We start from the raw sequence: 27,999 nt of genomic DNA, 5'->3' as shown, positions 1-27,999 counted from the left end.
GCCCACTTCCGGGTCTCCTCTTTTACGAATGTTTGGGCGCGAATTACTCTAAGCGCGGCTCCCAGAAGGGTGCAAGAAGAATCAGTGGTGAGTCGTGATATCCTTAACCGGCTGGGTGGATCCAAAGTTGAGGGATGAGTTTTAAAGCCAACGCGTTTGTGGTAGACTTCGCGGTTTGTATTTGAGGAGGGCGAGGGGGGATTGCTCACCGGGAAATGCCGATGTCCTAAAAGGTCTGCCGTTAGGATCCTGGGATTGAGATATTTGATAAGGGAGGAGGGAGCAAAGCCATGAATACTTCCTCCCTATTTCCCCCGAATCATCCTTATGCTCATCCTCATTTCTGGATTTCTTCTGCAGGCACGAGTGAAGTCAAGTGCAGCCTGGGACATTAGTGTCTGTTTTTCCAGGCGTCCTACTCACTATTGTGCCCACATAGAGGTCTAAATTGAGATAATTGAGTCCCATGAGTATCAACAAGCTGGTAAGGAAAACAAGACAACCTAGAATGCCTCCCTCTCCCCTAAAGCATATAGTCTGGCGGCAAACTACTCTCCCAGCCTTGTTTCTTTTCACTTCTCCTATACACATTAAAAGACTCGCTGAACTTTTCCTGTCCCTGAACACGCCAGTTTTTTTTTGTTTTGTTTTTCCCGAGCTTTCCTGCTGTCCGAGTTTTACTGTTTTCCCTTGGATGCTTCATTTTTCTACTTTTTCACTATTTCAAAACGTCATTAAAATAATACTTTTTCCATGAATAATGTACAAGCATACCTCCGAGATATTGCGGGGTCGGTTCCAGACCACCACAATAAAGTTAGTAAAGCCTGTCACATGATTTTTTTGGTTTCCCAGTGCATATAACAGTTGTATTTACACTGTATTGTAACCTATTAAGTGTGCAATAGCATTATGTATTAAAAAAAACTGTGCATACTTTAATTTTAAAATATTTTATTGCTAAAAATGCTAGCAATCATCTCAGCTTTCAGCAAGTCCTAATCTTTTTGCTGGTGGAGGGTCTTGCTTGATGTTGATGGCTGTTGACCAGTCAGGGTGATGGTTGCTGAAGATTGGAGTTGCTGTGGCAGTTTCTTAAAATAACAAAATAATGAAGTTTCTACAGCAGTTGACTCTTCCGTTCACTAAAGATTTCTCTTAGTGAATCTTTTACTAATCTCTTAGTAAACGGCGATGCTGTTTGAAAGCATTTTACTCACTGTAGAACTTCTTTCAAAATTAGAGTAAATCCTCTTAACCCCTACCATTGCTTTAGCAACTAAGTTTTTGTGATATTCTGAATTCTTTGTTGGTGTTTCAACAATATTCACAACATCCTCACCAGGAGTAGATTCCATCTCAAGAACTTTGCTCATTCATAAAAAAGCAACTTCTTATCCACTAGTTTTATCGTGATATTGCAGCAATTCAGGTACATCTTCAGGCTCCACTATTTCTCTTGCTATTGCCACCAGATCTTTCGTCACTTCCTCCACTGAAGTCTTGAACCCCTCAAAGTCATCCATGAGGGTTGGAATCAACTTTTTCCAAACTCCTGTTAATGTTGCTATTTTGACCTCCTCCCATGACTCATGAATGTTCTTACTAGCATTTGGGATGGTGAATCATTTCCAGAAGTTTTCCATTTATTTTGCCCAGATCCATCAGGGGAATCACTGTCTAGGGCAGCTATAGCTTTACAAAATGTATTTCTTAAATAATATAACTTGAAAGTCAGAATTATTCTTTGATTCATGGGCTGCAGAATGAATGTGTTAGCAGACATGAAAACAGCGTAATCTCCTTGTACATCTCTATCAGAGCTCTTGGGTGACCAAGTACATGGTCTTTGAGCAGTATTATTTTGAAAGAAATCTTTTTTTGTGAGCTGTAGGTCTCAAAGATGGGCTTAAAATACTCAGTAAATCATGCTGTAAACAGATGTGCTGTCACCCGGGCTTTGTTCTTCCATTTCCAGAGCACAGACAGAGTAGATTTAAAAGAATAAGAGCCCTAGGATATTTCAGAATGGTCAATGAGCATTGGCTTCAAGTCACCAGCCACATTAGCCCCTAACAAGAGAGTCAGCCTGTCTTTTGAAGCTTTGAAGCCAGGCAGTGACTTTCTAGACATGAAACTCCTAGACAGCATCTTCTAAGAGAAGGCTGTTTTGTCTTCATGGAAAATCTGTTGTTTAGTGTAGCCACCTTCATCGGTTATCTTACTTAGAACTAGATAACTTGCTGCAGCTTGTGCATCAGCACTTGCTGCTTCACTTTGTACTTTCGTGTTATGGAGATGGCTTATTTCCTTAAACCTGAGGAACCAAGCTCTGCTAGCTTCAAGCTCTTTGGCTGCAACTGTCTCACCTCTCTCAGCCTTCACAGAATTGAAGTGAGTTAAGACCTTGCCGTGAATTCATCTTTGGTTTAAGGGAGTGTTGTGGCTAGTTTGATTTTCAATGCCAGACCACTCGAACTTTCTCCCTATCAGTCATAAGTCTGTTTTTGCTTTCTTATCATTCGTGTCTTCACTGGAATAGCACTTTAAATTTCCTTCAAGAACTTTCCCTTTGCATCCACAGCTTGGCTAACTGGTGTGGTTTCCAGCCTATCTTGGCTTCTGACATGCCTACCTCACCTTGCTTAATCATTTCTAGCTTTTAATTTAAAGTGAGAGAGGTGTGATTTTTTCTTTCATTTGAACACTTGGAGACCATTGTAGGGTTATCAACTGGCCTAATTTCAATATCATTGTGTCTTAGGGAACAGGAGGCCTAAGGAGAGGGAGAGAGGCAGGGAACAGCCAGTTGGTGGAGCAGTCAGCACACACACAACATTTACCTATTAAGTTCTCTGTCTGATATTGGCATGGTTCATAGTGCCCCAAAACAATTACAGTAGTAACATCAATCACCATAATAGATATAATAATGAAAAGTTTTGAAATATTGTGAGAGTTATCAAAATATGACACAGAAACACGAAGAGTGAGGACAATCTGTTGGAAAAATGGCATCAATATAGTCGCTCAATGCAGGCTTGCCACAAACCTTTAGTTTGTAAGATGACAACAACAACAACAAAATACGGTGTCTGCGAAGCTCAATAAAGTGAAACACGATAAAAAGAGTTATGCCTGTACATTCTTACCCATATGCACAAACCAGTTTAAGACAGTCATTCGCTCACTTGCCTCTTTATAACATTTATAAATATATATAGTAATTATTTTCATATCTGTCTCTACCTATGCACTATCACTAAGCTATGGTTTCCCTTGGATCTAAGAATGGGACGAAATATCTATTCATTTTTATATGCACTGCAAGTAGCCCAGAATTAAGAGAAACTATGTATTTTGTTTATTGGATTCTTACTATGTCTCAAAAAATGTTCTAGGTGGTTTATATATTCTTTGTTAAATCATTTTTGCTTTACAAAAGCCTTTAATGTTAGTACTTTTATTAATCATTTGACTAATAGGGAAAATGAGTTAATTTACTTGCCCAAAGATATACAGTTAATTAAGTGGCAGGGCTAGATTTGGAGCTTGAACAATTTACTCTTGTCGCAGGACTGCTCTTAACCATTATGGTAGTGTTCTCAACCTGGGTTGATTTTGACCCAGGAGACATTTGGCAATGTCTGGAAACAATTTTGGTTGACTCTACTCAGCGGTTGGAGGTATTCTAGCATGTGACGGTCTACGTAGACCCAAGCGTGCTGCTTAGCATCCTACAATACACACCACAGACTCCACAATAAAGAATGATCCATCTAAAATGTTAATAGTGCTGAGGTTGAGAAACTTTGTGCTATAGTCTAGTGCCTCAAGTAGGTTTCATTGTTAACAGTATTTCTCAAACTCTGTTAGACCGGTTTTGTTTTTTATTTCTAATCAGTCATAACTGATAATTTTGTAAAATGCAATTAAAAATCAATTATAGTCAAACTGCCTTGTGGTATAATACCAGGAGTGAACTCTGATGTAAACAATAAATTTTGGGTAATATGATGTGTCAACAGTTACAACAAATGTACCACTTTGGTGTGTGATGTTAATACTAGAGCTTGCAGGGGATGGGGGAGGGCAGGGATTATACAAGAAGTTTCTGTATGTTTTGCTCAATTTTCTGTATATCTAAAACTGTTCTGAAAAAAGTCTATTTTTAAAGAAATAGTAATTACTAGAAAATGATATGGCAAAGACAAGGCTAATTATTTCATGATTAGGTTCAATGTGCATAAAATTACTCTATCAAATTGCTGTAAAAGTTTCTAAATGATTACCTTCAATTTCCACACTTGAAAGGATTATGGCAAACAGTTTGAATGAGATTTGGAGTAGCAATAAATTACATGTTATTTTAATAAAGAATATCAAGAAGAAAATGATTAATGGAACCAAACTATAAATAAGTGCCAAATGAGAGAGAGCATAAGAGCCACAGACTTAGAGAGAAATGAAGTAGAATAGTTAGGAAGATTTTGAGAAGGAGGTGGCTCATGATCTGAGAGGGTGGGCAGAGATGGGAGAGAGCTGCTCAGGTAGAAGGTACAGTATATGTTTGGGAGGCAGAATTGCTCAAAGTGTGTTCAGGAAATCATCAAATCTAGCTAGAGAGGGAGATTTGATTAAGGAGTAGTAGGAGAGAAGTATGAAAAGGTAGGCAGAGTTAGGTTGTTAAGAACTAAAAATGGCATGGTAAAGAGTTTGACTGTTACACAGAACATATAGGGGTACATTTTTTACTCACTTAATTTGTTCCAAAATTTGGGATTGGGAGGGATTAGGCAGAGCTTGCTCATGTCCACGCAGTGTGGGCTGCAACATATTGACTTAGGTACATGTACCAGACTGGCAAGTTGGTGCTGGCTGTTGGCTGGGAGCTCAGCTAAGACCTTCCTGGGGTTTCAATTCCTCTCAGTGTTGGCATCCCTCATACGGTTATGGCTTGGTTACAAAAGCAAGTGTTGTCTGGGCTCGGTGGCTCACGCCTGTAATCTCAGCACTTTGGGAGGCCGAGGCAGGAGAATCACTTGAGGTCAGGAGTTCGAGACCGGCCTGACCAACATGGTGAAACCCCATCTCTACTAAAAATACAAAAAATTAGCTGGGCGTACTGGCGGGTGCCTGTAATCCCAGCTACTTGGAAGGCTGCGGCAGGAGAATCGCTTGAACCTGGGAGGCAGAGGTTGCAGCAGTAAGCTGAGATCCAGCCCAAGCAACAGTGCAAGACTGTCTCAAAAAAAAAAAAAAAAAAAAAAAAAAGGAAGTGTTTCTAAGCAAGAGGAAGTCAAAGTTGCCAGTCTCTTCATGTCTAAGCCAGTAAGCTAGAACAGAATCACTTCTACTATATTCTGCTGCTCAAACAGCTTCAGAGTCTGCCGAGATTTAAGACATGGGGACAGAACACCTTACTTCTCATTAACAATCGTAAGAAGGAATGGGCACCATTTTTAATCTAAAATCTCAGCTGTCACTTGCCCTTTCACTAGATGCTTTTATTCAGTGAATAACTTGAACTGCTGTACATGTCAGCCCTTCCAGGAGAGATCTACAAGTGAAATTCTGTCATGTGGATGGGTTTTTAAGTAGGGGAGGTATAAGGGTGTAGATGTAAAGTTGAGGGAAGTAGGCATTTTAGAAATTGAACACAAGATAGAGAATGAGTGTTTGATAAGGTATCACATTGTTCAAGAGCAGGGTAAAGTGATATTTTGACCTACTGCTTTTTGTAACTGGTCTGATATGTGGTTGCTAAATGTAGTTTGTGACCTTTCTGTTAATTCTTTCCCACTTTTTATTTGCAGTCTTCAGTGGAAGGGAGCTTGAAGTTTTTAACATTTGAAAGAATAGATTTATCCAGAGTACCTACTTTATTGTCTCTCTCTAAATCCACAGGTATATTTAAATTGTATCAGTATGATAATTCTGAATATTTAGAAAAGGAATGATGAATAATTTATCTGTATATCTAGCTATGGCTAATATGTGTATGTATTCGTATGTGTATATATATGTTTTCTAGGCATATATAGCTAATATGTGCATATACATATTTCCTTGTATACTGCACCTAACTTCTATCCACTTCTTATGGTGTAATGAAAGAATAAGTATCTCATTCTTCTGTTCCTTTTATCAGAAATGAGTTTGGTAATAAAAGAGGGAAAATTACTCTAAATTTTATCAAATCCCCATTTCCAATCCCATGTCTGTTTTGTAATTTGTGGGAGGGCAGGGTAATCAGTACATTTCTGTACTCTTGTTAAAATGCACATAGCCCAGATAGGATTGCAGTTTAAATTCTTAGTAGTGTCAGACTAACACATGAATTTCCACATAGATTGATGGTATAATCCTAAAAAGTGTCTCCTTCCATTTTTGGCAAAAATTGAGTAATGTTAAATTTATTACTTAAAATAACAAGACCTAGGTTTTACTCCTTGAACTGACATTATCTGTGACCACTTTATATTTCTATTTCCATGGACTTAAACATTGAGAGGATGTTATCATACGATAGAGTATAAAATAAGAGATACAAAAGCATTTTTAAATGATTTTCTAAAATCCATACAAATGGAAGTTAATTTCTAGGAATGAAATTGAATTAGATATCCTTATTCTGATAAGAGTGAAAATTATTTGTTTTAAAATATGTTTGTTTAAAAGCATACAATACTATCCCCAAACTTTTATTATTATTTTTCTTAAAAAAAAAAAAAAAGAGAATGTCGAACATTTATAGGTAAGTTTTTAAACAAAACATTGTGCACGGCTTTAGCTTTTTTTGTATTTTCATCTTTACAGATTTTTTTTTTTGGAAGCACTGTGTTTAGATCAAGATGTCTGGTAAAGCAAATGCTTCCAAGAAAAACTTTGAACAGTTAAAAAGAAATCCAAAGAGAAAAAAGGATAATGAGGAAGTTGTGTTGTCAGAGAAAAAGGTAATGAAAATATAAAGTTTCTCATTTAGAAATCTTCGACTAGGGCCGGGCACTGTGGCTCATGCCTGTAATCCCAGCACTTTGAGAGGCCAAGGTCGGTGGATCACGAGGTCAGGAGATCAAAACTATCCTGGTTAACATGGTGAAACCCTGTCTCTACTTAAAAAAAAAAAAAAAAGTATAAATATATGTATATACATATACACACACACACACAAAATTAGTCGGGAGTTGTGGTGCGCACCTGTAATCTCAGCTACCCGGAAGGTTGAGGCCACAGAATCGCTTGAACCCAGGAGATGGAGGTTGCAGTGAGCCAAGCTTGTGCCTCTGCACTCCAGCCTGGGCAAAAAGAATGAGACTCCATCTGAAAAAAAAAAAAAAAAGTTTCAGGTTTTACCCTACTCATTAGGCAATGCCTATATTTGTTTTGGAGGAAAAGTATGTAACACTATTTCATAGGCAAAGTAAGTAATGATTCATTTAAAACATTCTTTGACACTGTATAAAATTTTGTTATTATCACCATTGTCAAGAATTGCTTTAGTATATCCTCTGCCTGTGATAAATATATACCATTTTTCTGTAGAAGTAGCAACAGACATTTTTTCTATCTACTAGAAATTATATGAATACTCTTTGACATATATAAAAATCTATTGTAAAAGTATCCTTTTATCTGATGTTTAATTCTGTTTATGTTTATGCATGTGTTTTCCCTTCTAGGTTAGAAACACAGTGAAAAGAAATAAAAATCATCTAAAAGATCTGTTTTCTGAAGGTATTTCTTTTCTATTAACTTGTTTAACCTGCTTCTCTGTCAAGCTATATATACATCCATGAAAAAATGTTCAGCATCTTGTTTATGAGTTCTGGAAAAGATAGTAATAAACAACTACATTTGCATTTTTGTAAGAATATGTAGTAGTGGTTAGTTATTTTGGTCAACTGAAATTTTATTTAGCACCTCTGGCAAAATGCTGTAGAGACTTCAATGCCACTGAGTTGATAGGAAATAGAGAAAATCAAAGTGGCCCACAGCCTGAATTATTAGTGATCTGTAATAAAAAGCAAACCTGATTTTTCTTCAAGACAAATATGCTTTCTATTCTGTATAGATTAGTTTGGAACCACTATTATAAGTTGGTTTAGAGTAAATTAGTTTGGAGTAGTTGCCTTTGCTTAAACATCACTGTTTCGTGGAAGGATTCTCTACGTCTCCTCAGCCAACACTAGGTTAGGTCCTCTGGTTTTATACTCCCATAGCATACAATACTTTTTTTTTTTCCTTTTGTATGCTTTGCACGCCTATAATTTGTTCAATATTCCTTCTCTCCAGCACTGATTTTCATGAGATCCAGCACTATTTCTTCTTTTTTTAATACCTAATAAGTAGAACAGTACCAACAACATAGTTGACACTATCTATTTGTGGTTTGATTAGTCTGTTTTGTTCCAGTTGCCATCCAACATTTGGAAAATAGTTTTCTGGTCCTCTCAATGAAATGTTTAAAGAATTTAGGCCATTTCTGAGAATGAAACTTTTCATAATTAAAGTTCGATTCTTCATTTAAAATTATTTCTATTATCACTTGGTAGTATTTCCATTAATTTATCAATAGAAAGCATATTCATATTCAACACCTGGGATGTTATAGCTGTGTGATAAAAAGTAAAACAGTTTATACAGCTTTATAATATTTTGTTCTGATAATTTCATAAGCTTTTTTAGATGCAAACATTCAGTTTTTAAGCAACAATATGTAAAACATCTAGATTGATCAGAGCCTCTTCTATTACGACAGGACAAACAAAGCACACTAACCTAAAACAGATAAAGATAGCACCCAACAAGAGAAAAACATGGCAACCTCTGTCAAAGAGTACCAGAGACTATTTGCAAACTATGATGGAATCAGTAATAAGGTGAGTATAAAATTTTTCCATTTCATTCTTTTGGTTCCCACTTAGGCATTTCCTATGGATACTGTTCTTTTAAATATTGCTATCTATCTTAAGGTAATAGAGTATATTTCTATTTCGGAAGAGGATATAATTAATGTGGTGGTATTTGCCTTCGGCAGAAAAGTCTTTGTTAATTTTAGAAACTTGAAATTCTATCAATGAAATAAAAGCAAGTGTTTGTGGCCTGACTTGCTATCAATAAAACTTTAATTTATGTCAATAGAGATTGTTTAGGAAGAAGTTGAGTTCAGATTGACACTTTACATAGAAGCTACCACACTAGAGGGGATACAGAGAAAATAAGACAGAATTCTGCTATGTGGAGCTGAATTCTATCAGAAGAGCCAGGCATATAAATTATTACAATACAGTGTGGCAAAATATATATATAAGTAGAAATTTTTCATTGTACCTCTGTTTAAAGTGTCTTTAATATGAAAGGAAAAGTGATTGATTTTGCCTGGCTAGTAGGGAGGGACACTTGAGAGAAATCAGAGAGAAAAAATACACAGAGTATATTATTATTTGTGTTTCAGACTACTATTTATTCCATCTTTTTTCTTCTCTAGGACAATTTTGAGTGACAGAATTAAAGATAAAGAAGAAATACAATACCATCTCAACTTCCTGAAGAACAGGTAATACTGTTGCATAATTAAAATGATTAAAACAAAATTTTTAAAAACCTGACTTCTTCCTATGTTGCCAAACAGACACTTGGTGGAATGTAAGTTTTTCTTTTTTTTTAAAGAAGGTGAACAACTTGGAAATATGTTTTCTTTTTTTTCTAAACTGCTGCTGCACGTATTTCTCAAATAAGTTTCAGGGGCACTTACAAAAAAAAAAAAAAAACCCTGAAAATCACAAAATTCTGTTTCCACAGTTCACTCCTCCGTATCAGAATTTGAAAACAGTTTTGTCAACTTGAACTCCCTTCAACTTCATTTTTAATAATTTGAAGTTAATAGTTCACCAGTCTAATCTATCTGATATTTACTCTATTGCTGTGTTTTTCCACTTCATATTGTCTTAAATTATTTGCACGAGCAACAAGTCTAATTTTCTAAGATATTATTGCTCTTCATGTTATGGTAAATCACCAATGGAGATTTCTTTTCAAGAGTTCTTAAAAGGCACACCACTGCCTGTGATTTTCAGTAATTACTTTTCTCTAGTATTTACATGACTTTTTTTTTTTTTATAAGAAAATGTTCTGCTTCTCAGTTTCAAGTTTGCCTAGAAATGTTTGTGACCTATTTTAAGGAATTCCTTTGAGCACAAATTCTATTTACTTTTCCTTTAAATATAATTTTCAACCCATAGTAGCCAAGTAGAAAGAGTGAATGGGATGGTTTTGGTGGGGGTGGGAGTTTGTTGAGAAAGGTTGAACAAATTAAAGACTGCTAGAAGCAGGCTTGTAAATTGCTTAAAGGTATAGCAGCCTATTATTAAAGAAGGAGGAAGATATTAAAAAGATAATAAATAAGCTAATACAAGCATAATGAAAATGTAGCTGTTTAGGATCTTTTTAATATAGGACAAATACTAATGTTTAGTGTATGAATGAGAATATTACATTACATAATAGTTGCTGTTCATAGTGATCACCTTGGTTCACTGGAAAAGATTATATTCAACAGATAGGCAGTCTCTTCATCATGTAGCAGCTATGGAGATATACATTTCAAGGCCTGACTGTTTCTTCCTTATTTTTACTTTCACAGCTTGCTTTCTTTCGTTCCGAAGTAACCATACCCAAGATACAGTTACTTATACCAATACAACAAAGTATAGCATTAGCAAACTGATAATTGGAACTCTAAATACATTCTTCTGTAGCAGTGTTTCTCAAAGTATATTTGAAACACTTGTTCTTACAGTTAGTCTATGGATAAAGATAACCTATGGTGAATTATATTTGGGTACCTTAGCATGTAAGAAGTCCTGCAGTAAATAAATCTATTTCATTTTCTTTAACCTAGCATCTCCCAAATTGATATTTCTGGGAACTCATTTTCATATATTAGGCTCATCTCTGCTTTTCACTAAATGTTAGCTTCATTATTTTCATTTTTTTAGTTTTCAGTTCTTACTAGATTACAACTATAGTGATAGGCAGCTACCTATATATATCATTTTAGCCTTGTAAAGAAAGGAAAAAGACAATTCTTACCCCTTAGCTTCAGTTAGAAAATTCTAGGAGATGGTTTCTAATTGGTTGAGCTTAGGTGATATTTATCTGTTCTTGGCGTGATTTTGTGACAAGAGCTACCATGGATATGATTGATATAGACTGGATTATATACCTAGCCCCATGATTACACTGATAAGTTTGCTAGGCAAACAAAACTGTTCACCATTACAATTCTAAAGGAACATTACTTCTAGAAAGTCTGCCCTATAGAAACAATGTTACAAGTGGTGATTAAATGTTGCTGATATAGTAGGATATATTCAAGCCATGGTTTTAGTTTCTAAGAGTTAGTGAGACTCCTGGAAGTCTAACTGCTATTTAGAACATTTGGAGTAGTGAATGACCCTTCTACATAATTGATTTAATAAACATATAGAAGAAACTTCATAAATAAAATATTTTTGTCAAGAAAATAAAAAACTTATCCCTCTTAGGAAGGCTTAGGCAGATAGTTTGTGTTTAAATGTGATAGCCTAATGACGATTTTTCTAAATAACTGGAGTTTTGTCTTAACAGTTTAATGAGAATTACGATTTATGGAGTTTTTGCTGCCTACTTTCTTCTTTACAAAAATTAAAATTTTATTTGCAAACTATGCATCGAACAAAGGTCTATATCAAGACTCTATAAGGAACTTAAACAAATTAGCAAGCAAAAAACCAATAATCCTAGTAAAAAGTGGGCAAAGGACATGAGCAGACACTTTTCAAAAGAAAACATACATGCGGCCAACAAACGTGAAAAAAAATGCTCTCAACATCACTAATTACTAGAGAAATGCAAATGAAAACCACAATGAGATACCATCTTACACCAGTCAGAATGGCTGTTCTTAAAAAGTCAAAAAGTAACAGATGCTGGGAGGTTGCCGAGAAAAGGGAATGCTTTTAAACTGCTAGTAGGAATGTAAATTAGTTCAACCATTATGGAAAGCAGTTTGGCAGATTCTCAAGTTAAAACAGACTACTCTCCAACCCAGCAATCCCATTACTGGGTATATACGTGAAGGAATATAAATTGCTCAACCATAAAGATACATGCACACTTATGCTCACCACAGAACTATTCACAATTGCAAAGACATGGAATCAACCTAAATGCCCATCAGCGGTAGATTAGATAAAGAAAATTGTGGGACATATAGAACTTGGAATGCTATGCAGCCATAAAAGAATGAGATCATGTCCTTTGCAGCAACATGGTTGGAGCTAGAGGTCATTATCCTAAGCAAACTAACACAGGAACAGAAAACCACATAATGCATGTTCTCACAAGTGGGAGCTAAACATTGAGTACATATGGACACAAAGACGGGAACAACAGATACCAGGGCCTACTTGAGGGAGGACAGTGAGGGTTGAGAAACTATCTGTCAGGTACTATGCTTATTACCTGGGTGAAAAAATAATCTGTACACCAAAGCCCCACAACATTTGCCTACATAACCTGCATATGTACTCCTGAATCTAAAATAAAAGATTCTTTTTTTTTTTAATTAAGATTTTTAACAAGATCCCAAAAGTGGGACAGTGGGTTCCACTATTGTTCAGATTTCTTCAAATCTTAAGTAGTAGAACTTTTTAGAACGCAAAGATGCTGCTGTTATAAAAGGAATCAAATTTAGCTTTTTTTCCTCATAAATTCAAGAATCAAATCTGGGAAAGCTATTTTGCGGTCTGCCAGATGTGACGATAGAAATAGATGTTTCTACTGGTGATCAAATCAACTCGAATTTATAAAGGAATTTTTTAACTTTAATATTAAATACCATTCATGTTTATAGTATTTTCGAGCAGTGCACTTTAATCTTAGTGTTCTATTTACCTTAAACTCTATAGAACTTAGTTTTTTTGAAATCATTTAAAAAAACTAAGGTAAATCTTCTCTGTCTTTTATCACATTCTCTAAAATAATTGAGATTTGGGGTCCAGGGTCATAGTTAAGACTTCTAGACTAGTGTTCTGTCTCTTAACCAACAATTCACAATATATAATAGACTCATGTCCTGTAATAGTCTAGAAAACATCTGGATGGTACAAGGAAATTTTGGTTTTAAAATGTATATACATCGTCAAATGTGTAAAATAGAAAATTTTCTTTTAGTAAAGTAGCCCCAGTGTCCCTTAATTTGAGGTAAATCTTAATAAATCGAAAGGCTAAATGATGATGTGTCAGGGCTTTTTGAGGGGGAGACTTACTGGCAGTGTTACCCAGTGGTAATAAAAGAATATTGTACCTTTTAAGAATATGAGGACAAGAAAAAATGAGGACTGTTTTAAAATAATAATAAGACTTATAAAATAAAATAATTACGTTTTTATTTTATCCTTAAGATTGCTACAACTGTGTGAAACTCTGAAAGTCCCTCCCAAAAAGATGGAAGATTTAACTAATGTGTCAAGGCTACTGAATATGGAAAGGGCACGAGGCAAAGCTAATGAAGAAGGTCTGGCATTACTGCAGGTATGAAATTTGAATAGGAAATCCATAATTAGAGAGTTAGGGAAAGGGGAAAAGACTAAAGTTTTTTAAATTATCATGATGTTCCTGCAGTAGTGAATACTAGATCTTGAACCAGGTTTTTTTATTAAATTTTTTTTTTTCATTAAAGCAAAAATTTGTCTGAACTTGGCGCCTCTAAAGTTGAAGTATTTCTAATATATTTGTGGTTAAGTAGCAGTCCTGTTTTTTTCATCTAACTTTAACTGAACTATCTTAGTATTTTTAATTATCACTTTATAGGAGTTTATCACTCAATACTGTAGAATTTTAAAATGTGTAAGTTTTTCTGACCTGTATATGGCAAGAAAACACAAGTATCATTAGAGTTAAAATGTACTGGGGACTTCCTACACTTCAGACGCTGTTCTAAGCACTTTATACTTATATCCCTTAATCCTCACATAACTTAGAGTATGACCTAAATTATTCTCTTTTTACAAATGTGATAAAAAGACATAATGCTATTTCTAACTGAACCGTAGACAGATTGCTTAAAGTTGAGATGCTAACTTTGTCACTTTGAGCACAAATCTATATATATTTTTAGTTAATAGGGTGACATTTTCTGGTGGCTACCTCACTTTATTCAAAGTGTAACATTATATTTTATTTCCATCCCAAGGTTCCTACTTTTTTAGGGCATCTTTTCAGTATTGGCACTAGCTTCATCACCTAAACACTTAGATGACGTTTATTTAGGTTATTTTAAAAGGTTCGAGAGTATGATCGTGGAGAATTTTAACATTTAGTATTTATGCACATCAGTTAAGGGTGTTCTGAAGTCATAAATGATAGTATGATTTTTATGCTACTCGTAAGCATTTTTGGTCTTCAGCTGAAATTTGACCTCCATGGGACATAAGCATAATTACAGTCTATGGTGGGCTTGTTAGTCACTCAGAAGAAGCACCACTGGCACCTGGGGCAGGAGAGTTCTTCATTGGCATAAGAGGATTTTTGGACTAGCAGCTTGTAAACTCGATCTGTAACCGTTAGTTTTCTCCTCTGTGCCTTAGACCCATTGCTTTTTCTCACTGCAGCCTAGAGCTATTGCTGGTGATGATCTTCTAAAACCTGTAATAGTAACAGAAATTTTATTTATTTAACATTTTCGTTGTGCTCTCACTCAGTAATGGTGCTGGGGAAACAACAATGGTGAACAACATCTTGGAGATTCTGGGGAGACAGCATTAGAACAGCTGAAGCATAATTTTTTAGACTCCCTTGATGTTGTCATAAAAATGGAGCCATAGGATTTCAGAATCAGAGTTAGCATAAGAAAATATGACAATAAAGACCAAAAATAACATTCCTGATACACCAAAAGCATGCCAAAAAGACATGTGCCTAGAACAGATGAACATTAACCTAATTTATCAAGTGAACTGAAATAAATTCAGAAAAAATGATAGGAAGTATAGGGAAAAAATTATAAATCAGAATTAGAAATACTATAAATGAAAGAAGAGAATTCAGGAATGAATGAGACATAAAAGAAAAAGCCTTTCAGATATGTAGACTAAATTAGAAGAAACACTAAAGCAAATAAACACAACAGATAATGCTTATGGTAAATAGAAAATAACATAAGGAGAAAATTTTCAGAATCATAAAAACGTTTTTAAAAGGAATTGAGAAAAAAATCCTCAAAGAAGATACCATATGAGTATGGTAGTAATACCCAAAGATAACCAAAGCAATGGAACAAAATAAATTTCATAATGAGAAATTTTAATCCTTGTTATATTTAACCCTTTTATTCATTCAGTGCTGTTATACATTCCCTTTGTAGTGGGTTGAATCTAGGAAAAGGGTCTTGTCAGATATAATTAAGGATCTCAAGATGAAATCATCCTGTATTGTCATGGGTAGGCCCCAAATCCAACGACAAGTGTTCTTATAAAAGACAAGAGAAGGTACAAAGAAAAAGTCACGTGAAGGCAAAGGCAGAAACTAGAGCAATGCAGCTACAAAGAATGCGTACAGCTACCAAAAGCTGAAAAAGACAAGAAACCATTCTCTCTTGTCTTCAGAGGGATTGTGTCCCTGCCAACAGCTCGATTTTGGACTCTGTCCTCCAGAACCATGACAGAATGAATTTCTGTTATTTTAAGCCAAGTAGGTGGTACAGCAGCCACAGGAAACTAATATATGTGGTTTGCTTTATATTTATATTGGACAGCACTCTGTTAGATCCAGCAACCAATTCACAGAAAATACAGGGCTGAGGAACCAGTTTAAACTTCACCAGGGAATGCAGTTCATAAAATTTAGCCCATGGGAAATTCCACAGAGCGAACTAATCTCCACATACGAATTGAAATGGAAGCCTCCTATAGATGAAAAGAGACTTAAGACATATCAACCAGTCACAAACAGTTTGGAACCTGATTAAAACAAAATGTAAAAAAAAACCTCCAATTTATGAGAAAATTGAAAATGTGAATACTAACCATATGCTTGATATTAAGGAATTTATTGAGATTATTTAAAGTGTAGTAATGATGTTGTACTCATATATCTTTAAATCCTTTAGAGCTATATACTGAAATATTTATAGATAAAATGGGATATATAGTATTTGAAATAGCGCAGGGGAAGCAGGAGAAGTGGATGGAGTTAAAGGTGTGACAGGATGGCCACGGGCCAGGCACGGTGGCTCACGCCTGTAATCACAGCACTTTGAGAGGCCGAGGCATGTGGATAACCAGAGGTCAGGAGTTCAAGACCAGACTGGCCAACATGGTGAAACCCTGTCTCTACTAATAATACAGAAAAAAAAAATTATCTGGGCATGGTGGCAGGCGCCTATAGTCCCAGCTACTCAGGAGGCTGAGGCAGGAAAATCACTTGAACCCAGGAGGCAGAGGTTGCAGTGAGCCAAGATAGCGCCACTGCACTCCAGCCTGCGCAACAAGAGCGAAACTCCATCTCAAAAAAAAAAAAAAAAAAAAAAGATGATCATGAGTTGATAATGGAAACTGGCTGATACGTATATGGGTGTTCATGATAACATTCTCTCTTACTGTATGTGTTTGAAATTTACTATAATAAAAAATAAAAACAGAGTCTGTTCCTCCATGGAGTTTAGATTCAAGTGAATAGAGCTCACAGTCCCAAAATCTTAGGCATTCAGGGAACAGCACATTCCCAGTAAGGGGCTGGACAATAAACATTTTAGCCTTTTTGGACCACATATGGTTGACTGTTTTGTTGCATATCCTTTTGTTTTGTTGAGGTTTTGAGCAATCTTTTAAAATGTAAAAACAACTCACAGTTCTTGAACTGTACAAAAACATGCCATGGGCAATTGTTGACCCCTGCAGCTACTCTTTTAAAAAAAAAAAAAGGTCATTTAGAAGCCAAAATATATTTCTTGAGGAAGACTACTCTAGTTGCCAGCAACAGTTCTGCATCCAGTATTTGGAGAATGACATAGATATAGCATCAACCTTATTGCTGAACAAGATGTAAGAGTTACGACTTCTGTATATTTTCTGTGTGGCTTATTTACTTATTCCCCAAAGCCAGCAGGCAATGTTATCATTGACTGTTGCTAGGACTATATTTGAAAGCAGTGCCATATTTAATACCCTTTAGAAACCTGGAGACTTGCTAATTTTAATTTTTTCCTCAGCCTGCACACAACATATCCTTAATGTCTTGTCCCCATACTTGTTTTATTCATTTCTTATTTTCTTTTCATCTTCCCCTCTAAATTATATATTCCTTTAATGTGGGAAACTGTTACTCATTTTTTCTATTATTCTCCCTGCTCTAATGCCCAACATTACTTCCTTTTGACAAATTAAAATAGCAGACTCTCAAATGTTCCTAAATCAATGAAAACAATTCAGAATTTCTCCACTACATGAAGTTTCATGCTGCTTAAGGAAGGTTACTATATTTGCTGTCATTGATTCTGAGCTCTGCTAGATTTACACTTGGATCTTCCAGGATCTCTGACCCTACCAGCATTGGTAAGTTTTGAGGAAGTGTTCATGTACATCTCCTTATTCCAGGGAAATTAGATATCTGTATACCACATTAATACCTTGACATACCAGCTTTCCAAGAAGTCTGTTTTTTGAAAGAAACAAAAGTAAATTCGCCATTTGCTTCTAAAAATGTTTTAAATGTATATGGTGTTTTTAAAAAAATGTATATGTATAACAATATCTATTAGGATTTAATATAATAATGTGTTTAGGTTAAAATTTTTTTTTCTCTTTCTGATTCAGGAAGAAATAGATAAAATGGTAGAGACCACAGAGTTAATGACTGGGAATATTCAGAGCCTAAAGAACAAAATTCAGATTCTGGCAAGTGAGGTGGAAGAAGAAGAGGAGAGGGTAAAACAGGTAATTATTTTAAACTGTATTACTGGAATTTGGATATAATTTTTAATGGTTAAATTATGCCAAGACAGCTTTCGAGTATGATATGATGAGAGAAACCAGCTTTTTGAAATAATCTGTAGCTTTCTTCTACTTTAGATACATCAAATAAATACTAGTGGAGTACTCTCTCTTCCAGAACTTTCTCAGAAAACTCTCAAAGCACCCACACTTCAGGTAAGTACCTATTTACCATATTGATTACAGGCATACTTTAGAGATATTGCAAGTTTGGATTCAGACCACAGCAAAAAAGCAAATACTGCAGTAACGCAAATCACACAAATGTTTTGGTTTCCCACTGCATATAAATGTTATGTTTACACTATACTGTAGTCTAGTAAGTGCAAAAAAGCATTATTTCTTTAAAAAATAAAAGAAAAAAAAAAGACATACTTTAATTTAGAAAATGCTTTATTGCTAAAAAATGTTCATCATCTGCACCTTCAGCAGGTCGTAATCTTTTTGCCGGTGGGGGGTTTTGCCTCAATGTTGATAGCTGCTGACTGATAGCGTGGTGATTACTGAAGGTTGGGATGCATGTGGCAATTTCTTAAAATAAGAAAACAATGAAATTTGCCACATCAGTTGATTCTTCCTTTCACGAAAGATTTCCCTGGAGCATGTGATGCTGTTTCATAGCATTTTACCCACCGTAGAACTTCCTTCACAATTGGAGTCAGTTCTCATTCCTTGTCCTGGCTTTGTCAACTAAGTTTTTGTCATATTCTATATCCTTCATTGTTATTTCAACTGTGTTCACAACATCTTCATCATGAATAGATTCCATCTCAAGAAACCACTTTCTTTGCTCATTCATAAGAAGCAACTCCTCGTCCATTCACGTTTTATCATGAGATTGCAGCAATTCAGGTACATCTTCAGGCTCCACTTCTAATTCTAGTTCTCTTGCTATTTCCACCACATCTTCAGTCACTTCCTCCACTAACATCTTGAACCCCTCAAAGTCATCCATGAGGATTGAAAATTGAATCCATTTTTTCTAAACTCCTGTTATTGGTATTTTGACTTCCTCTTGTGAATCATCAATGTTCTTACTGACAGAATGATAAATTTCTTTCAAGATGTTTACAATTTATTTTGCCCAGATCCATCAGAGAAATCACTACCTAGGGCAGCTGTAGCCTTATGAAATGTGTTTCTTAAATAATAAGACTTGAAAGTTGACATTATTCTTTGATTCATAGACTGCAGAATAGATGTTGTGTTAGCAGATGTGAAAACAACAATCTTCTTGTACATCTTCATCAGAACTCTTGGGTAACTGAACATTTTCAATGAGCAGTAATATTTTCAAAGGAATCTTCTTTTCTGAGCAGTAGCTCTTAACAGTGGGCTTAAAATATTCAGTAAGCCACGCTCTAAACAGATGTACTGTCACCCAGGCTTTGTTGTTCCATTTACAGAGCACAGACAATGCAGATGTAGTCGATTTAGTAGAATTAAGGACCCTAGGATTTTCAGAATGATCAGTGAGCATTGGCTTCAACTTCATGTCACCAGCTGCATTAGCCCCTAATAAGAGCCTAACAAAACCATTGCCTTCTCCTTTCCAACTATGAAAGTCCTAGAGATAGCATCTTCTTCCAATAGAATGCTGTTTTGTTTACATTGAAAATGTGTTGTTTACTATAGCCACCTTCACCAGTGATCTTAGCTAGCTAGGTCTTCTGGGTAACTAGCTGTAGCTTTTCTGTCAGCACTTGCTTCTTCACCTTGTACTTTTTATGTTACAAACAAAGCTTCTTTCCTTAAACCTTATGAACTAACTTCTGCTAGCTTCAAGCTTTTCTTCTGCAACTTCCTCACTTCTGTCAGCCTTCATAGACTTGAAAACAGTTAGGGCCTTGCTGTGGATTAGGATTCGGTTTAAAAGGGAATGTTGTGGCTGGTTTGATCTTCCATCCGGACCACTCAGACTTTTCCCATATCGACAGTAAGGCTGTTTTGCTTTCTCATCATTCATGTATTCACTGAAGTAGCACTTTAAATTTCCTTCAAGTACTTTTCCTTTGCATTCACAACTTGGGCGTTTGGCACAAGAGACCTAACTTTTGGTTTGCGTGGCTTCTGATATGCCTTCCTCACTAAACTTAGTAATCTCTAGCTTTTGATTGAAAGTAAGAGACATGATTCTTCTTTTCACCTGAACACTTAGAGGCCATTGTAGCATTATTAACTGGCTTAATTTCAGTATCGTTGTGTCACAGGGAATAGGGAGGCCCAAGGAGAGGGAGAGAAACTGGGAAATGGCCGGTTGGTGGAGCAGTCAGAACACATAACAATTACCAATTCAGTTTGCTGTTTGATATGGTTGCAGTTGTGGCACCCAGAACAATTACAGCAGTTCCATCAAAGAACACTAGGCATAGATCACCATAACAGATACCATAATGATTTTTAAAGTTTGATATATTACAACAGTTACCAAAATGTGACGCAGAGACACAGAGTGAGCATGTGCTTTTGGAAAAATGGTGCTGATAGACCTCCTTCACACAGAGTTGCCACAAACCTTCAGTTTGTAAAACAACGCAATATCTGGGAACACAGTAAAATAAGGCATCCCTATATATAATAGACCAGTTTTACATCACATATATATGAAAACATTATGTCCTATTTCGTTCTTTAAACAAATAGAACCTGATATAAACGGTTTGGCAAATTACTTTGCTCATTTGACTGTATAGTTTGAACATCTTGTCAGTCATGTAGATCGCTCATTTTTGTTGACAGCTGTGTAACATTCTGTTGCATGGAGGTCATATAATTTGTAAATTACTGATGGAAATACATAATTTTTTTGTTGCAGGTAAGACTGGGTACACCCTTGTACATATATCTTTACTGATTTGTGTAGTCATAATCGTAGGCTACATTTCTAGAAGTAAATAATTGACAGTTTGGTTTTTTTATGCTTTTAACAACAGCATATAACTCCTTATAAAACAGTGCTGTCTTATTTGTAGTAAACTCTAAACCGGTAATTTATCTTTCTTCAAAGACTCCAGTAGATATTGTAGTGTAAATGTTTGTAGCATTGGAAAGTCTTCATGTTTTCCTAAAAAGTAATTTAAAATTTTCCTATTGGCTGGGCACAGTTGGCTCATGCCTGTAATCCCAGCAGTTTGGGAGGCTGAGGTGGGCGGATCACCTGAAGTCAAGAGTTCAAGAACAGCCTGACCATCTCTACTAAAAATAGAGAATTAGCCAGGCGTGGTGGCACATGCCTGTAATCCCAGCTATTCAGGAGGCTGAGGCAGGAGAATTGCTTGAACCTGGAAGATGGAGGTTGCAGTGAACTAAGATTGCGCCATTGTTCTCCAGCCTGGGCAACAAGAGTAAAACTCTACCTCAAAAAAAAAAAAAAAAAAAAATCCTCTCAATCATTTACCAGTGGCGAAAGGAGCAGGATGGGGAGAGGGAGAGAGATTTGAAAGAAGAATGGCCATTAGTTGACAATTATTGAAGTTGGGTGATAGATACTTAAGGTTTATTTTAAACTGTTCTTTCTAACATACATTTGAGATTTCTCATAGTAAAATGTTAACAACTATATTTAATACTATCTTTCCCACAGAAAGAAATTTTGGCACTAATTCCAAACCAGAATGCTCTTCTAAAGGACTTGGATATTCTTCATAATTCATCACATATGAAGAGCATGTCAACCTTCATTGAAGAAGCCTACAAGAAACTGAATGCCTCTTAAAGAGCTTTTTTATTTTTTAGATTGTTCCATATTAATTTAATGTTCATGAATTTGTAAAACTGTTAACCTATGATTATATGTACAGAGGCTAAGGCTTCTGCAGGATTTATTATCTCCTGATATGCACTTTAAAATTAGTCTTTGTAGGTCTATCATTAGCATCTAATGTAGTTCTGAAAACTGTGTTTAGCAGTTGCCATTTCTAGGAAGCTAACATTTATATTGCTCTATCAATAAGTATTTGCCTAGAACCACAAAATAGGAATTGCCTTAAGGATCGAATAGTTTATAATGCCTGAATGGAGGTCATTTATTGATTAACAGCTCATATCAGGAACTGTGATAAGTAAGTGTTTACATATAGTGTCTAGTGCATAAAAACCTAAGCGTTTGCTGTCATTCATTCTGTAGCCAAGGCTTACATTAAGTTTTTGTCTGGTCATCTGGAACTTGAAAAATCCTCAAATGCCTTCACTCTTTTACCTAATTCCATAGTCTTTTTTGGGAAGTAGTTAAGATATGCCTGGTATCTTTAACTTTGGAGGTAGTATCAAAATTTTACTTCTTTGGTGGTTTAATGAATTAATGTTGAATATTTATTTTCTACTGTCATCAAAACATACTCCCAAAAAGTATTAAAAAGGAACCTTAGCACATTTATTTCATTAAAACAAAAAAAACCCAAAAAACTTTATAAACCTTTTCTCATCATGACAGTAAGCTTATATATGGGAATAAATTATAACCTAATGTATCAAAAATTATTTCTAACTACAGTATACTGTCTTGGGTTTTTTTGTTTTTTGTTTTTTGTTTTTTTATCTGTAAAATAAAATGACTGCAATTACTTTTTTGTGTAACCTATAATATCAGTTAATTTGGGAGATGCCATAATTATGTTAATACCCTTCAGGCAGAGACCACCAGGAACACACCTGTAGTTAAACAAGTTAGGTTTTTACTGTACTGAGGAGATCACACATGAGGACCCTGGGGCAGCCCGAGAGGGGTCACAAGCAATATCCTCATAGGAATAATGGTAAAGAAGACCTATTAATAGATTTTGGAGGAAAATAAAATCTCAAAGAAAAACCTGGCAAAGTGACTAAAAGTAAAGGTTATTACAAAATGTCTTAAAAACCCTTCACGTGGAAACTTAAAGCTTCATGTTTTTAGAATGAGTAGGAGAGCCCTAACTCAGTGATTTTTAACACTAATGTTATAGTAGCTTTTGGTGGGGAGGGAGGAATTACATATGCTGTTTCTCTCAAGGCATCTGTTTAACAGATAACTGATAGTTAACTGGAATTTTAACTTACCATTGTTGCTGAGTGATATAGTTCTTCACCCTGTGTGAACTGGCCATACTACTCTTGTTGCTTTGAAGGGTTTCTAATCTAACTTTAAGAGATCTACAGTGTCATCTGATAGGTAGCATCCAATCCAAAACATACACAATATTTTCTTTAAATAAGACTGCATCTTGGTATACTCTTTGGAAAGAATTTAAGAATTAATTACAGATCCGTTATGATTTGCTTATGGTTTGTTTGGCTCTACCAACTTCATGTTGAAATTTTTTGATCCCCAATGTTGGAGGTGGGGCCTGGTGGGAGTTGTTTAGATCATGGCGTGGATCCCTCATGAATGGCGTGGTGCCATAGACGCTGGTGCCATGCTTCTTGTACAGCCTGCAGAAACATGAGCCAAATCTCTTTTCATTAATAAATTACCCAGCCTCCGATATTCCTTTATAGCAACACTAAACATACTAAGAAAATTGGTATTCGGGAGTGAGGCATTGCTCTAAAGAATCCTGAAAATGTGGGAGTAGCTTCTGAACTGGGTAATAGGCAGAGGTTGGAAGAGCTTGGAGGGCTCAGGAGAAGACAGGAAGACAAGGGAAAGTTTGGAACTTCTTAGAGACTGGTTAAGTAGTTGTGGACCAAAATGCTTATAGAAAAAGAGACAGCAAGGGTCATATTGAGGAAGCCTTAGATGGAAATGATGAACTTATACGTAACTGAAGCAAAAGTCACACTTGTTACGCCGTAGCAAAGAACTTGTCCGCATTGTGTCCATGCTCTAGGGCTTTATGGAAGGCTTAATTTAAGAGACGGCCTAGGGTATCTGGGAAAAGAAATTTCTAACCAGCAAAGTACTCAGACTGCTGCATGTTTACTTCTAACTGCTTACAGTAGAAACCAGAGGAAAATTGGAAAATGTGCAGCCTTGCCTTGTGTTAGAGAAGGAAAGAAGAGTGTGTTTAGGAGAGGAGTCTGAGAGTATGGCCAAGCAGGAGCAATAGTTTGCTAAAGAGATGAGCATGACTAAAAGGGCCCAGGTGCTAATAAGACTATGGAGAAAAAAAGTCTCAAAGCTATTTCAGAAATCTTTGATGCCACCCCTCCCATCACAGATTAAGAAGTTTAGAATGAAAGAATGGCTTTTTGACGGGGCAGGTGATACTGCTCCCTGTACCCCAATGGCACCAGCTCAAAAGGCCTCAGGCTGCTGCTCTGGAAGGTGTACCCAGTAAGCCTTGGGGACTTCCATGTGGTGTTAAGTCTGCAAGCATGCAGAATGCAAGAGTAGTGGAGACTTGGCAGCTTCCACTTACATTTGAGAGGATGTATTAGAAAGCCTGGGTGCCCAGACAGAAGCCTGCCACAGGGGCTGAGAGCCTCTACTAGAGAAGTACCTACTGGAGCAGATGGAGCAGGGCTAACACTCTCCGATCTCAGAATGGTAGAGCCACCAACAGCTTACAATCTCAGCCTGCAGGTATTGGATTCCAACCCGTGAGAGCAGCTACATGGGCTGCACCCAGCAAAGCCATGGGGATGGAGATGCCTGAGGCTCTGGAACCCACCCCTTGAACCAGTGTTCTTAGGATGCGGGACATGGAGTCAAAGCAGATTATTTTTGAGCTTTAATATTTAATATCTGTCCTGACAGCTTTGGGACTCACATGGGGCCTATTACCCCTTTCTTTTGGCCTATTCCTCCCTTTTGGAAAGGGAATGTCTGTACCACCATTGTATCTTGGAAGTAAATAACTTGTTTTTTATTTTACAGGTTCACAGTTGTAAGGAATTTGCCTTGAGTCTCAAATGAGACTTTAGACTTTGAGTTGATGCTGGAACAAGTTAAGACTTTGGGGGATGGAATAATTGTATTTTGCAATGTGAGAAAGACATGAGATGTGTTTTTCATCCCACCAAATCTTATGTTGAAATCTGATGCCCAATATTGGAGGTGGGGCCAGATGGGAGAAATCTGGGGACAGATCCCCCATGAATGGCTTGGTGACATTCTCCCAGGAGTAAATAAGTTCTCTTGGTTCCCATGAGAACTGCTTCTTAAAAAGCCTAGCACCTCTTTCTTGTTTTCTCTCTCACCACATGATCTGCAAATGCCAGCTCCCCTTCACATTCCACCATGAGTAGAAGCAACCTGAGTCCCTGGCCAGAAGCAGATGCTGGCACGATGCTTTTTGTGCAGCCTACAGAACCATGAGCCAAATAAATCTCTTTTCTTTATAAAATACCCAGCCTCAGGTATTCCTTTATGGCCACACTAAAGAGACCCAAGACAAGATCCAAATAAAATTAAACTACCGGGCGCAGTGGCTGACGCCTGTAATTTCAACACTTTGGGGGGCTGAGGCGGGCAGATCATCTGAGGTCAGGAGTTCGAGACCAGCCTGGCCAACATGGTGAAACCCTGTCTCTACTAAAAATACCAAAATTGGCCAGGCACAGTGGTGGGCTCCTGTAATCGGGAGGTTGAGGCAGGAGGATCGCTTGAACCCAGAAGGCAGAGATTGCAGTGAGCCCAGATAGTGCCACTACACTCCAGCCTGGGTGACAGAGTGAGATTCCATCTCAAAAAATAAAATAAATAAATTAACTATACGTGGTCCCAATAATTCAAATAACAGTCCTCCTCAGTCAGCCATCTAACTTCTCCCATGCACAGCCCATGCCAACTATGATGCATCTCTTCTTTAGTGACTGATAAATGCCAATGCCAGAAACTTAAAAAAAATACACTTTCAGAATAGAGGATATATTGTATTAAAATGTAGCACATGATAAAGATAGCATTTCAAATGACATACAGAAAAATATGTATTATTCAATAAATGGTCTTCATAAAACTGGCTAATTACATGATGGAGGGTGAGAGGATGTTTAATATTCCTACTTTATGCCTAAACACATTCCCAGTAAATAAAGTTAAATATAAAAATGGAAGCTAAAAAGAAATAAATGAACAGTGGATGTCACGGTAGCAAATGCCCTATTATGCATATAAGCAAAAGTAAAACCATGAAAGATTATTACATAATCTTTTGAACTTTTTGAAATAAGATTTTTAAAAATACGAAACTGGCTGGGCATGGTGGTTCACACCTGTAATCCCAGCACTTTGGGAGGCTGAGGCAGGTGGATCACCTGAGGTCAGGAGTTCGAGACCAGCCTGGCCAACAAGGTGAAACCCCGTCTCTATTAAAAATAGAAAAATTAGCCGGGTGTGATGGTGGACGCCTGTAATCCCAGCTACTCAAGAGGCTGGGGCAGGAGAATCACTTGATCCTGGGAAATGGAGGTTGCAGTGAGGTGAAATCATGCCACTGCACTCCAGCCTGGGCAACAGAGTGAGACTCTATCTCAAAAAAAATAATAATAATAATACAAAACCAAGCCAAAAACACATCACAAACAGGAAAATATCTACAATATAAATAAAAGAAATAAAACTTTTATTAATAAAGAGCTCTAAAATATCATTAACAAATAGCTTAAATACAAATAGGAAAATGGGCAGTTCTCAAAGGAAGACATCCATAAGTATTTGAAAGATGTTCAACCTTAACTTCACCATTTAAATGCAAATTAAAACATGTTTTCACCTATCAAATTGACGAAGACTGGAAAAAGCTAAAAGAAAATTGCTGAAAAATGGGCACTGAGTACTTGTGCTGAAGGAAGGTGAATTGGTAGAACTGTTTTGAGAGGCGGACTTTACAGATTTGTTGCAGAACCTTAGTGTAATGTCAGCCACTTAAAATTCTTACTTTATATGAGCCCTTTGATTTTCCCCAACTCCCAGTTGGCATATGTTCAACAAACAGGCTTTGTTTAAATATGAGCCACCTGCACTGGAACCTAAAAATTAAGGGATTTACTTTTGTTTATTTGGTTGGATAGAATTTCTTGGCATTCTGTGTTTACCAAAAATATGCAGTTGCACCTGTCAAAATTAGTATTTGAAGTATACTTATTGGCTTAGTTTCTAAACATAAGTCTAAATCCTCTCATGTTTCATTCATTGTTAAGAAATATTTAGCTTTGAGAGAGAGAAAGGAAAGAAGGAACGTAAAAGCAGAGAGAAATTTTAATTTCTCAGTTGGGCTTTATTATGTCAAAAGAGCTATTTTTGTTTTCTAATTTGCATTTTTGGTTTAGAGTTGTTACTAAATGTGTTTCTTCACAACTAAGCCACCATAGAACCAATTTTTCTTGGCTTAGGGGTTTGCTGTCTTATTAAAGTAGCCTCTGTTCTTCTCAGGGCTGTGAAGTTGCTTTAGCAACCATATCCAAAATTGGACATAATAGCTGTTAAAACTGGACAAAGAAGAAGATAAAAGAGGGACATTTTCTAAATTCAATAGAACTACAATAGAGCACATTTTAAAAATGAAGTTTTTCATTTTTACACTAATAGAAATAAATGTGCCTTAGCCAATTTTGACCCATTTCTACCCCCTAGAGGGGTCCTTAAAATTACTTTAAGTTTTCAAATGGTACAACAGGGATATAAGACAGTAATAACAATGAGAAAAATGGCTAACGTTTATTGAGTGCTTGCTACATGCCAGGTACTAGTCTAATCCCATTACATATATACATATATTTATGCCAATGTTTAAGCTAAATGACAACCCTATGGGAATTAAACCTCTTAACATTCATTATTACCTCCATCCTGCAGGTGAAGAAACTGTGGCACCGGGAGGCTAAATCACTTAAGATCACACAGATAGTAAATGATAGAACAAGGAAGTGAAAAAATAACTGAACCTCTTCTTAGGAGTCTTCTGATAAACTACAAGTAGAAGGGGCTACTGAATCTAATGAATAACCCCTATTACAGCAAAGTACAATCTGATGTATTTTTCTCAGTAAAGTGATGATATGTATTGCGGATTTGTTCACCTGGGTCTTCAGAAGACAATTTCTT

The 27,999-nt window shown here is 36.3% G+C and overlaps 1 protein-coding gene across 4 annotated transcripts; it reads left to right on the top strand.

The window, feature by feature from the left end:
* The first annotated feature begins 4 nt into the window (after positions 1-4).
* CENPQ (centromere protein Q) lies at positions 5-22,597 on the top strand. 4 transcript variants are annotated; one of them, XM_015136516.3, is made up of 11 exons: positions 5-87; positions 361-484; positions 5,817-5,907; positions 6,820-6,956; positions 7,683-7,737; positions 8,762-8,882; positions 9,491-9,559; positions 13,449-13,578; positions 17,859-17,978; positions 18,114-18,191; positions 21,619-22,597. In XM_015136516.3, the coding sequence occupies exons 4-11, from the start codon at positions 6,855-6,857 to the stop codon at positions 21,748-21,750; spliced, it is 807 nt and encodes a 268-aa protein (XP_014992002.3). In that variant the 5' UTR covers positions 5-87; positions 361-484; positions 5,817-5,907; positions 6,820-6,854; the 3' UTR covers positions 21,751-22,597. The 4 variants fall into 4 exon arrangements, with proteins under 4 accessions (XP_014992002.3, XP_014992004.3, XP_077857450.1 ...); XM_015136518.3 differs by lacking the exon at positions 361-484; XM_078001324.1 differs by lacking the exon at positions 5,817-5,907.
* The last annotated feature ends 5,402 nt before the right edge of the window (positions 22,598-27,999 follow it).

This window comes from Macaca mulatta, chromosome 4 (genome assembly GCF_049350105.2).
Source record: "Macaca mulatta isolate MMU2019108-1 chromosome 4, T2T-MMU8v2.0, whole genome shotgun sequence".
Classification (NCBI taxonomy): Eukaryota; Metazoa; Chordata; class Mammalia; order Primates; family Cercopithecidae; genus Macaca; species Macaca mulatta.
This window is presented reverse-complemented; position numbering and strand designations above follow the sequence as displayed.

Excerpts from the sequence above, each read along its gene's own strand:
- CENPQ (XM_015136518.3), top strand. The coding sequence starts at position 6,855 with ATGTCTGGTAAAGCAAATGCTTCCAAGAAAAACTTTGAACAGTTAAAA. Across the intron at positions 8,883-9,490 it reads ATGATGGAATCAGTAATAAG|GACAATTTTGAGTGACAGAA; the intron begins GTGAGTATAAAA and ends TTTCTTCTCTAG. Across the intron at positions 18,192-21,618 it reads TCAAAGCACCCACACTTCAG|AAAGAAATTTTGGCACTAAT; the intron begins GTAAGTACCTAT and ends TCTTTCCCACAG.